Raw genomic sequence first — 12,415 nt, 5'->3', positions numbered from 1 at the left:
TATGGCACAGTGTGATACTGTAGAGTGTATTAGCTAAACTTGCTTCAAACGAAGAAAAAAACAGTAGACTGTCTAATCAAACGAATAGGGAATAACAGCAGCCTCGTACCCAGGCGCTTTAGTAATAAAATATCTAATGTTGCATTCAGTTATTGTATCCACCCCAAGCACCCCCACGCGTTCGCCTTTATTCAACTGACCTCTATACAATAACTGAATGCAAACATTATATATTATTATTAAAGCGCCTGGGTACGAGGCTGGAATTATTGGCTTTAAGACGGGGTGTAAAGAATTGAAGTGAATTCAATTCATTTCATAACACATGATTAGTCATTTTTGACGTGCCTGTCCTGCGTCATCCGATCAACAATTTCGCAGTGCGAATTCGATCTTTCCTGCTCATTGCATGCGTGAGTTCAGTTATTGAGGCGTCACAATTTGTGTTCATAACCACAGAAATAACCACGACTCATTCTCATACCCAGAGCCCTTCTTAGTTACGCGCCGTCTGTCTAAAGCAATATGGCGGACAATGCCAGTTCAAGGGTGAATATTGACAACATTAAAGTAAAGGTTTTGGGAGAAAAGAAAGGGAGATACGATTTGGATAGTTTGCCAAGGCTAAAATACAAAAAAAGAGATAAACCCAAGTATAAGAGAAGAACGAAAGCAAAAGTCGTTTTAAATTTATACAGTGAACTGAGTGAAGTAAACGAACCCAGCGATTTAGATGTTGAGACTACTGAAAAGGAAGCTATTGTAGCAGGTTGTGATCAAAATATTGACAAAATCGTCCGTGACCACCAAAATACCTATGCTGATGTTACCGACACGCTTGAGGTATTAATTACAACGAGTACTTCACAAACACGTAGTATTTACATGTACAAATGTTCAGCAAACTCCAGGGCAGGCTATATTATCGATCACAAATCAAATAATCAATCCCACATTGCAGAGTTGGCCAACGCCGCACCCGAGATTTTTGATGAGGAAAATTTTAGTGCACTTAGGGTGTGCTTGATAGCAATTTTGATACTTTAATCAGCCTAAAAAACTCTTATTTCCATTGCATTTAACATTTTCAAAGTGTCTATATTACTGCCAGTCGGTCAGTAGTTTTGTGCTTCAAAATTTTTTCACTATTTGATTCATTTTTACGAATGCTTTTAGCGACGGTTGGTTCTCGTGGCGTAGTGGTCATTGTGCTTGCTTCGCATGCGTATGGTCTGGGTTTGAACCCTGTTCAGATATTTTTATTAAGAAAATTTTCAAACTATTTTTTCTGAGTGAATTTCTCATTCTAAACTTAGGTTAGCTTTAGGGTTAGATTTATGGTTAGGGTTAAAATTTGGGATTGGTTTGGGGCTTGTTTTATACAAAAAAGTTCAATATTATAGACTGCCGGTCACTTAGTTTCTTCAAAACATTGTCCAGCTGCCGGTCATATAGACACTTCGTAACATGTTCCCCCTCACTTTACCAGACTGCAAGTTTTATTTTCTTGCAGGAAATTTTAGGGTTATGTTTTGCAACTACGCAGAAATTATAGGAGAACGTACTGAATAAATGAAAAATTATTACATATTGGTACCCAATGTTGGGGAAATACAGTATATTTACCATGTTATTGAAAATTTTTTTAATGCATGTGGTTCTTTATTCTTTCATAAGGATATTTATTAAATATTTTTATAGGATATCACTTCAAGTGATTTATTACACTACTCTCAACCCATGGATACTTCACAAGCAGTTGTTTGTCAAATAAGTCACCAGGATACTTATGTTGTTGAAGTATGTAGATCAAATGCTTTACTACCTGTCAATACAATGCTAACTGCTTTTGTACTTCAAGACTATGATGAGTTATTAAGACAGTTAAAGGTACTGTATTATATTATATAATAATATATATAATATATAAGCAATTGTTGTACAATTGGTTCTTTAGTTAAATGCCTAAAACAGATAAGAAAACATCTCAACATTTTGACCTAAGGGCCTTCGTGTAGGAACTAGTGTGGAAAAGCTGTCATCAATCTATAACATAAACTTGATGTATGATTAAGTTGATTTCCTTACAGTAATATCGTGAAAAGAGGTGCCAGACAAAAGATGTTTGCATGCATTTTTTTTAGCCTGTGTGCTCTTTCTGGAAAAAATGGGGTAAAATGGGCAAATCTTCTATAGCATGATTGTGACGTTAATTATATTTCTCTATTTCTAGAGTAAAGATTTTCTTTTAATTCGGAGAAGTTTGCACCATTTCATCAATGGAACTGTGAATTGGGTGTATCAATGTTCATGTAATCCTGCCAGGAGTAAAATAATAAACTCACTTCACATCAGTATTAAAGAACATTACAATCAACGTAAGTGCTTATTTGGTCTGACGTGATTGAAAGTGACCTGAAATTGACTCTAAATACCCTTACAACTTAGTGCCACTTATTAGTATGTAGTTATGAAGTTGTTTGGGTGAAGTGAAAGTTTGATCTCAGGTTTGAACTTCAAACACATCTATTAAATGTTTCATTGGCATGGATTAGTGAAATATAATTTACTTTTTGAAGAGCTCACTTGTTGAACGAATATGAGCAAATAGTTCAGATCCAGGGAATAAAATTATGACAAACCATTATAAACTCTTAACTTTTATCCTATTCAAATATACTCTCATTAAAACATTAATTATTAGCATATACTTTAGGAACTATTAACCATTTTTTCTTAATTTACTAAATGATAGAACTATTGGCTGACAATCCAGCATGTGTACATTGCTTGGTGACTGAGCGTATTTTAGACAGCCTTGAATGTTTTAATGGCAGTCTTCCATTTCCTATTGATCCAGAAGGTACAGTATATATATAAATATATATATAAAATTATGTTTAAATGTGGCATTGTTAAAGCTAATTCTAGCATATCTATTTTTTAACATTAACTCTGTTTAGAAAGTGACCCTTCATCAATGGACCATGACTATCTTGTGAGTATGGCTTAAATTTCATGCAAATTTACTTATTAAGGCTTTCATTGTTGAGAATTATTGATACAGCTTTGCTAGCATTTTAAATTGGCCTTAACTGGTCACATAATTTTGCTGTTTTGCTAGGTGTCCTTTGTCTATAAATGCTTTTTATTTCGTTCGTCAGGAACATTACCAGTCTTACAACGTTTTCCATTTGCCGTCAGTTGAAGTAGTTTGCGTATATGCTGAGCGTGATTACGGGTTTGTTGGCATAGATCATAAGGGTTTCAAGTGCTCCACATGCAATTATGATACACATGCTTGTAGTCACATCAAATTTCTGGAAGAAAAACTCAGTCAGGATGATGTTGATTTGCCTGACATTGTGTATGAAATGTATCACCAAGCAAAAAAGCAGCGGAAAGTTAATTGGAAACCTTATTGCCTATCCGATAAATCCATACAGTTCCAGCCACCAGTACACCTTCAACAGATATTTGGTAGTTCGTTTTACCAATCCCTACCACAGGAAAATGGAACATTGCATGTTGTCCCACGTAGTAGCGGAGTATGTGAAAGTTGCGGTTCCTACTGGAGTTTGCAAAACCCTGTCGAAGAAAATTGGATAGAGAAACTTCTTCTCCTTTATACAATGAATAAAGTTTATCCGTGCACCAGTATGTATGCTCCCACCCTACTTCACTTTTGTTTGCATACACTGTACATGTATGTTTGTATGTTTGTATGTTTGTATGTTTATTGTATTCAAATCATTTCCGAAGAGAGTGTTTTACGCAAACTTAAGTAGCCAACATGCAACGGCTCTTTTGTTGGTGTAAATTTTATTTTTTAAAATCTTTGGCTTAAATTTCATGCAAATCTACTTATCAAGGCTTTCAGGGTTGATAAATTATTGATACAGTTACTGTATGCTACACAATTAATCAGCTATTATTCAAAGGCTTTGAGACGTTGGGGGGGGGGGCATTTGCCCCAATTCTCCTGCTTTCCCTTGTGTTCGCCGCTGGTGTTTGAAAAGCTATACTATGCATGGGTTTTCAATGTATTTGCCATACCGGCGTTTCTCTTTGTTTCAGTATTTTATTCAAGATGTTCAAATGATGATTGTGAGAACAAATTGATGGTTGGTGGTGAAGAAATTGGAGTCATCAACATGAAAAATTATTTGATTGCCCACGAAGTTCTTAGAGACTATATGTATCACTTCTTGTATGCAAGGTTTGCCGACATACTATACAGTAACGATGCTGTTCAATGTTCCTCTTATCTAAATGAAATGACTGCATTTTGTTAACGTGATCAAATAAATCCGTTGTGTTTCATTTTTTTGCTACTGCTTTAGTTGTAGTTTGTACGCCTATTTTGAAGTGTGGACCTCTCGGATGCAGGATGCTGATCCATCTCTTTGTGAATACCCATCATATAACCAACTACGTTATGCTTGGTATTCATATCTGAAGTTGTTGGACATTGATTACTCCGATGGGAGTTGTTGCCCAGTGTGTGGTCCTACGCCTGAAACAGTTGTGTGTGATGCCACCACAGTTTCGTTTCGACGTAAGATGGTACTACAAGAGAACATTGTCAACCCAACTGCCGAAAACATACACGAAGGAAGATAAGTATTTTATCTTTCACTTACACGTAGATAAAGGTAAATTTTAAAAAGAAAAAAATGTTTCAAAATGGTTCCACTGTAGGAAATAACTTTAAAATCTACGATAAAACGTGGGACGAAACGTTTAAGTTCTTTTTTATAATTTAATGTGGTAGAATTGTCTACAGTGCTCGTGCTTTAAATAATTTACCGAAACTGACATCTACGATTTATATTTGCACATTTTAATACCTCGACGAGCTACTCTTGCGTGTATGTCTTAAAACGTTTACGCGCAGTTTTGTTATATCGTGATTCCTATTTCATACGGTCATCCTTTATTTCTGTGTAGAAAATAGAACAATACTGTATGAAGTAGCATAAAAATTTTATATTTATTCATATAATTTTTTTTACCTTCTATACTAGTTACAGAAGCCGTGTAATGATACCGACCAAAGCGTGCCGAATGCTTCTTCATCAGTTTATTTCTAGAGGCCAATTATCGACGACTGAAATGGAGAGCCTTCGTGAAATGTTACTTACCGCCTGTCCGTCTATTATTCCGTTTTTGGATTGGTTGACACGTGCTTATGACGATGTCAGTGAATCTCCACGTTCAGTTAAGATTCTTGTTAAGGCATTTGCCGCGAGTTCATCTGTATGTGGTTTTGTTCATCCATCTGAGACACTTCACACATTGTTGAACGAGATCGTTGGAGGACTCATTATCTCGCAGCATCCAAGCAAATTAGAATTACTGCAAGAAGAGTGCCCGTTGCTGTTCAATGCCTTTTCAGATATTGAGGAATCAACCTTCCCTAGAAGTTGGTACCCTATTTTAACGGATCTGATTAAGAAATCCTCGGAGCCATTTTCCACTGCGTCTTCATCATCACCACCACCTGTTTCTTCGGAACAACCATCAGGGCATCCACAAGAAATCGCATTCTTCCCTAATCTTCCAATTATTCGATCCAGAGGAGTGTATGCAGCAGATAAATACAGGAGAAGAGAGGATATCTGCACCAAGAATCATCCATCACATTCTTTGTTTTTACCTGGACTTTTCACCATTTTCTGTCCACATGGTAAATCATATAATTTTGTATTGCGTATTTTAACATTAAAACAACTTACTACTGTAGTAAGTGTGTATATAGTTGTGTAGATACATTTACGTACAATTTATCCTCTTTTTTTATTATTTCAGGAATAAACTATGGATTTGAAGTCATGCAAACCCGAGAATCTCCAAATGTTCCTTTCACGATATTTCGTACTCGTTTCCAGAATGGTTAGTCTTATCCAAATTAGTGATCCAAAAATCCGGGTTATAACAGAAAGTAATATGAGGAAGCAATCACGACAAACACCCTGACAAATAGGTCTTTAATTTTTAGCACCCAAAGTTATTGTGTACGACAACGCCTGCAATCTACACAGCTATTGCCTCAACAGGGACCCAGATTACTTCAAAAAAACAAAGTTTTTGGTCGATCGTTTTCACTGGAAGAATCATCGCGGTAAAATATTTTCAATTTATACGGTGTTTTCACATGGGTAGGCATTACTGAACACAAGTATAATTTTAAATATTTATTACGTCGCAGGTTGCTCTGAAGGATACAATATTGGTTCTTACCCTCAGTATGCAATGCTGAACAGTGAAGTGAATGAACAGGCGAACGCAACCTTAAAGCGTCTTCGAAATCAGCTGTCTTACATGACGCAGGATAACTTTGTCAGTCATTGCAAATTTCATTTCTGGTTTAGAAACAACAAGCTATCCAACGCCTAATGTCAACCACGTAGTACGTATATTACGTGTCATTGAAACATCAACACTATCAATGATGATATATTGAAAGTTTTTCTCTGATAACTTTCATTTGTCTGAGGTTTTAAATGGTTAAGAAATGGTAGCATGGTTGCCGTGTACAGGTTCAATTCCTGTATGCCATTAACCTAAAGTAAGCATACAGTACATTCCACCATGCATAGGTTATCACTAAGCAGGTTATGACAAATCATGTAAAAATTTTCTCAATATTAAGCTTAACGAAAGGTCCCAATTGATGTCTATAACCTTATAATTCCATGCCTTGGTTATCATGTCAAAATTTTGTCAACATAACCACGTTTCTTCTTTTACAAAAGTTTAAGTCAAAATATCATACACCTGCAAAGGCTGCGATGGTTGATGTCTATAATCTTATATAACCATGCCTTGGTTATCATGTCAAAAATTTTGTCAACATAACCACGTTTCTTCTTTTTACAAAAGTTTAAGTCAGAAATATCATACACCTGCAAAGGCTGCGATGGTTGATGTCTATAATCTTATATAACCATGCCGTGGTTATCATGTCAAAAATTTTGTCAACATAACCACGTTTCTTCTTTTTACAAAAGTTTAAGTCAGAAATATCATACACCTGCAAAGGCTGCGATGGTTGATGTCTAATCTTATATAACCATGCCGTGGTTATCATGTCAAAAATTTTGTCAACATAACCACGTTTCTTCTTTTTACAAAAGTTTAAGTCAGAAATATCATACACCTGCAAAGGCTGCGATGGTTGATGTCTATAATCTTATATAACCATGCCGTGGTTATCATGTCAAAAATTTTGTCAACATAACCACGTTTCTTTTTTTACAAAAGTTTAAGTCAGAAATATCATACACCTGCAAAGGCTGCGATGGTTGATGTCTATAATCTTATATAACCATGCCGTGGTTATCATGTCAAAAATTTTGTCAACATAACCACGTTTCTTCTTTTTACAAAAGTTTAAGTCAGAAATATCATACACCTGCAAAGGCTGCGATGGTTGATGTCTATAATCTTATTAACCATGCCGTGGTTATCATGTCAAAAATTTTGTCAACATAACCACGTTTCTTCTTTTTACAAAAGTTTAAGTCAGAAATATCATACACCTGCAAAGGCTGCGATGGTTGATGTCTATAATCTTATATAACCATGCCGTGGTTATCATGTCAAAAATTTTGTCAACATAACCACGTTTCTTCTTTTTACAAAAGTTTAAGTCAGAAATATCATACACCTGCAAAGGCTGCGATGGTTGATGTCTATAATCTTATATAACCATGCCGTGGTTATCATGTCAAAAATTTTGTCAACATAACCACGTTATACATAGACATCAACCATCGCAGCCTTTGCAGGTGTATGATATTTCTGACTTAAACTTTTGTAAAAAGAAGAAACGTGGTTATGTTGACAAAATTTTTGACATGATAACCACGGCATGGTTATATAAGATTATAGACATCAACCATCGCAGCCTTTGCAGGTGTATGATATTTCTGACTTAAACTTTTGTAAAAAGAAGAAACGTGGTTATGTTGACAAAATTTTTGACATGATAACCAAGGCATGGAATTATAAGGTTATAGACATCAATAATTGGGACCTTTCGTTAAGCTTAATATTGAGAAAATTTTTACATGATTTGTCATAACCTGCTTAGTGATAACCTATGCATGGTGGAATGTACTGTATGCTTACTTTAGGTTAATGGCATACAGGAATTGAACCTGTACACGGCAACCATGCTACCATTTCTTAACCATTTAAAACCTCAGACAAATGAAAGTTATCAGAGAAAAACTTTCAATATATCATCATTGATAGTGTTGATGTTTCAATGACACGTAATATACGTACTACGTGGTTGACATTAGGCGTTGGATAGCTTTGTTTTCTAAACCAGAAATGAAATTTGCAATGACTGACAAAGTTATCCTGCGTCATGTAAGACAGCTGATTTCGAAGACGCTTTAAGGTTGCGTTCGCCTGTTCATTCACTTCACTGTTCAGCATTGCATACTGAGGGTAAGAACCAATATTGTATCCTTCAGAGCAACCTGCGACGTAATAAATATTTAAAATTATATTGTGTTCAGTAATGCCTACCCATGTGAAAACACCGTATAAATTGAAAATATTTTACCGCGATGATTCTTCCAGTGAAAACGATCGACCAAAAACTTTTTTTTTGAAGTAATCTGGGTCCCTGTTGAGGCAATAGCTGTGTAGATTGCAGGCGTTGTCGTACACAATAACTTTGGGTGCTAAAAATTAAAGACCTATTTGTCAGGGTGTTTGTCGTGATTGCTTCCTCATATTACTTTCTGTTATAACCCGGATTTTTGGATCACTAATTTGGATAAGACTAACCATTCTGGAAACGAGTACGAAATATCGTGAAAGGAACATTTGGAGATTCTCGGGTTTGCATGACTTCAAATCCATAGTTTATTCCTGAAATAATAAAAAAAGAGGATAAATTGTACGTAAATGTATCTACACAACTATATACACACTTACTACAGTAGTAAGTTGTTTTAATGTTAAAATACGCAATACAAAATTATATGATTTACCATGTGGACAGAAAATGGTGAAAAGTCCAGGTAAAAACAAAGAATGTGATGGATGATTCTTGGTGCAGATATCCTCTCTTCTCCTGTATTTATCTGCTGCATACACTCCTCTGGATCGAATAATTGGAAGATTAGGGAAGAATGCGATTTCTTGTGGATGCCCTGATGGTTGTTCCGAAGAAACAGGTGGTGGTGATGATGAAGACGCAGTGGAAAATGGCTCCGAGGATTTCTTAATCAGATCCGTTAAAATAGGGTACCAACTTCTAGGGAAGGTTGATTCCTCAATATCTGAAAAGGCATTGAACAGCAACGGGCACTCTTCTTGCAGTAATTCTAATTTGCTTGGATGCTGCGAGATAATGAGTCCTCCAACGATCTCGTTCAACAATGTGTGAAGTGTCTCAGATGGATGAACAAAACCACATACAGATGAACTCGCGGCAAATGCCTTAACAAGAATCTTAACTGAACGTGGAGATTCACTGACATCGTCATAAGCACGTGTCAACCAATCCAAAAACGGAATAATAGACGGACAGGCGGTAAGTAACATTTCACGAAGGCTCTCCATTTCAGTCGTCGATAATTGGCCTCTAGAAATAAACTGATGAAGAAGCATTCGGCACGCTTTGGTCGGTATCATTACACGGCTTCTGTAACTAGTATAGAAGGTAAAAAAAATTATATGAATAAATATAAAATTTTTATGCTACTTCATACAGTATTGTTCTATTTTCTACACAGAAATAAAGGATGACCGTATGAAATAGGAATCACGATATAACAAAACTGCGCGTAAACGTTTTAAGACATACACGCAAGAGTAGCTCGTCGAGGTATTAAAATGTGCAAATATAAATCGTAGATGTCAGTTTCGGTAAATTATTTAAAGCACGAGCACTGTAGACAATTCTACCACATTAAATTATAAAAAAGAACTTAAACGTTTCGTCCCACGTTTTATCGTAGATTTTAAAGTTATTTCCTACAGTGAACTGTATTTTTTGAAACCATTCTCATTTTTTCTTTTTAAAATTTACCTTTATCTACGTGTAAGTGAAAGATAAAATACTTATCTTCCTTCGTGTATGTTTTCGGCAGTTGGGTTGACAATGTTCTCTTGTAGTACCATCTTACGTCGAAACGAAACTGTGGTGGCATCACACACAACTGTTTCAGGCGTAGGACCACACACTGGGCAACAACTCCCATCGGAGTAATCAATGTCCAACAACTTCAGATATGAATACCAAGCATAACGTAGTTGGTTATATGATGGGTATTCACAAAGAGATGGATCAGCATCCTGCATCCGAGAGGTCCACACTTCAAAATAGGCGTACAAACTACAACTAAAGCAGTAGCAAAAAAATGAAACACAACGGATTTATTTGATCACGTTAACAAAATGCAGTCATTTCATTTAGATAAGAGGAACATTGAACAGCATCGTTACTGTATAGTATGTCGGCAAACCTTGCATACAAGAAGTGATACATATAGTCTCTAAGAACTTCGTGGGCAATCAAATAATTTTTCATGTTGATGACTCCAATTTCTTCACCACCAACCATCAATTTGTTCTCACAATCATCATTTGAACATCTTGAATAAAATACTGAAACAAAGAGAAACGCCGGTATGGCAAATACATTGAAAACCCATGCATAGTATAGCTTTTCAAACACCAGCGGCGAACACAAGGGAAAGCAGGAGAATTGGGGCAAATGCCCCCCCCCCCCAACGTCTCAAAGCCTTTGAATAATAGCTGATTAATTGTGTAGCATACAGTAACTGTATCAATAATTTATCAACCCTGAAAGCCTTGATAAGTAGATTTGCATGAAATTTAAGCCAAAGATTTTAAAAAATAAAATTTACACCAACAAAAGAGCCGTTGCATGTTGGCTACTTAAGTTTGCGTAAAACACTCTCTTCGGAAATGATTTGAATACAATAAACATACAAACATACAAACATAACATACATGTACAGTGTATGCAAACAAAAGTGAAGTAGGGTGGGAGCATACATACTGGTGCACGGATAAACTTTATTCATTGTATAAAGGAGAAGAAGTTTCTCTATCCAATTTTCTTCGACAGGGTTTTGCAAACTCCAGTGGAACCGCAACTTTCACATACTCCGCTACTACGTGGGACAACATGCAATGTTCCATTTTCCTGTGGTAGGGATTGGTAAAACGAACTACCAAATATCTGTTGAAGGTGTACTGGTGGCTGGAACTGTATGGATTTATCGGATAGGCAATAAGGTTTCCAATTAACTTTCCGCTGCTTTTTTGCTTGGTGATACATTTCATACACAATGTCAGGCAAATCAACATCATCCTGACTGAGTTTTTCTTCCAGAAATTTGATGTGACTACAAGCATGTGTATCATAATTGCATGTGGAGCACTTGAAACCCTTATGATCTATGCCAACAAACCCGTAATCACGCTCAGCATATACGCAAACTACTTCAACTGACGGCAAATGGAAAACGTTGTAAGACTGGTAATGTTCCTGACGAACGAAATAAAAAGCATTTATAGACAAAGGACACCTAGCAAAACAGCAAAATTATGTGACCAGTTAAGGCCAATTTAAAATGCTAGCAAAGCTGTATCAATAATTCTCAACAATGAAAGCCTTAATAAGTAAATTTGCATGAAATTTAAGCCATACTCACAAGATAGTCATGGTCCATTGATGAAGGGTCACTTTCTAAACAGAGTTAATGTTAAAAAATAGATATGCTAGAATTAGCTTTAACAATGCCACATTTAAACATTTTTTATATATTTATATATATACTGTACCTTCTGGATCAATAGGAAATGGAAGACTGCCATTAAAACATTCAAGGCTGTCTAAAATACGCTCAGTCACCAAGCAATGTACACATGCTGGATTGTCAGCCAATAGTTCTATCATTTAGTAAATTAAGAAAAAAATGGTTAATAGTTCCTAAAGTATATGCTAATAATTAATGTTTTAATGAGAGTATATTTGAATAGGATAAAAGTTAAGAGTTTATAATGGTTTGTCATAATTTTATTCCCTGGATCTGAACTATTTGCTCATATTCGTTCAACAAGTGAGCTCTTCAAAAAGTAAATTATATTTCACTAATCCATGCCAATGAAACATTTAATAGATGTGTTTGAAGTTCAAACCTGAGATCAAACTTTCACTTCACCCAAACAACTTCATAACTACATACTAATAAGTGGCACTAAGTTGTAAGGGTATTTAGAGTCAATTTCAGGTCACTTTCAATCACGTCAGACCAAATAAGCACTTACGTTGATTGTAATGTTCTTTAATACTGATGTGAAGTGAGTTTATTATTTTACTCCTGGCAGGATTACATGAACATTGATACACCCAATT

General features: G+C 35.7%; 3 protein-coding genes across 3 annotated transcripts; 1 reads left to right on the top strand and 2 right to left on the bottom strand.

Moving 5' to 3' along the window:
- Positions 1–270: 270 nt before the first annotated feature.
- On the top strand, positions 271–4,623 carry LOC114544567. Its single transcript, XM_028563166.1, has 8 exons — positions 271–843; positions 1,702–1,890; positions 2,234–2,378; positions 2,756–2,863; positions 2,964–2,998; positions 3,165–3,657; positions 4,078–4,219; positions 4,344–4,623. The coding sequence occupies exons 1-8, from the start codon at positions 526–528 to the stop codon at positions 4,621–4,623; spliced, it is 1,710 nt and encodes a 569-aa protein (XP_028418967.1). The 5' UTR covers positions 271–525.
- A 3,954-nt stretch (positions 4,624–8,577) lies between these two features.
- Positions 8,578–9,588, bottom strand: LOC114544566. Its single transcript, XM_028563165.1, has 3 exons — positions 9,015–9,588; positions 8,809–8,892; positions 8,578–8,702 (listed from the first exon to the last, which is right to left on the bottom strand). Exons 1-3 carry the CDS (start codon positions 9,586–9,588, stop codon positions 8,578–8,580), a joined length of 783 nt encoding a protein of 260 aa, XP_028418966.1.
- A 1,513-nt stretch (positions 9,589–11,101) lies between these two features.
- LOC114544569 lies at positions 11,102–12,408 on the bottom strand. Its single transcript, XM_028563167.1, has 4 exons — positions 12,328–12,408; positions 11,842–11,949; positions 11,712–11,746; positions 11,102–11,545 (listed from the first exon to the last, which is right to left on the bottom strand). The coding sequence occupies exons 3-4, from the start codon at positions 11,727–11,729 to the stop codon at positions 11,102–11,104; spliced, it is 462 nt and encodes a 153-aa protein (XP_028418968.1). The 5' UTR covers positions 11,730–11,746; positions 11,842–11,949; positions 12,328–12,408.
- Between the last annotated feature and the right edge of the window lie 7 nt (positions 12,409–12,415).

The sequence above is a fragment of the Dendronephthya gigantea genome, unplaced genomic scaffold (genome assembly GCF_004324835.1).
Source record: "Dendronephthya gigantea isolate DGI-Jeju-01 unplaced genomic scaffold, DenGig_1.0 000845F, whole genome shotgun sequence".
In the NCBI taxonomy this organism is placed as follows: Eukaryota; Metazoa; Cnidaria; class Anthozoa; order Malacalcyonacea; family Nephtheidae; genus Dendronephthya; species Dendronephthya gigantea.
This window is presented reverse-complemented; position numbering and strand designations above follow the sequence as displayed.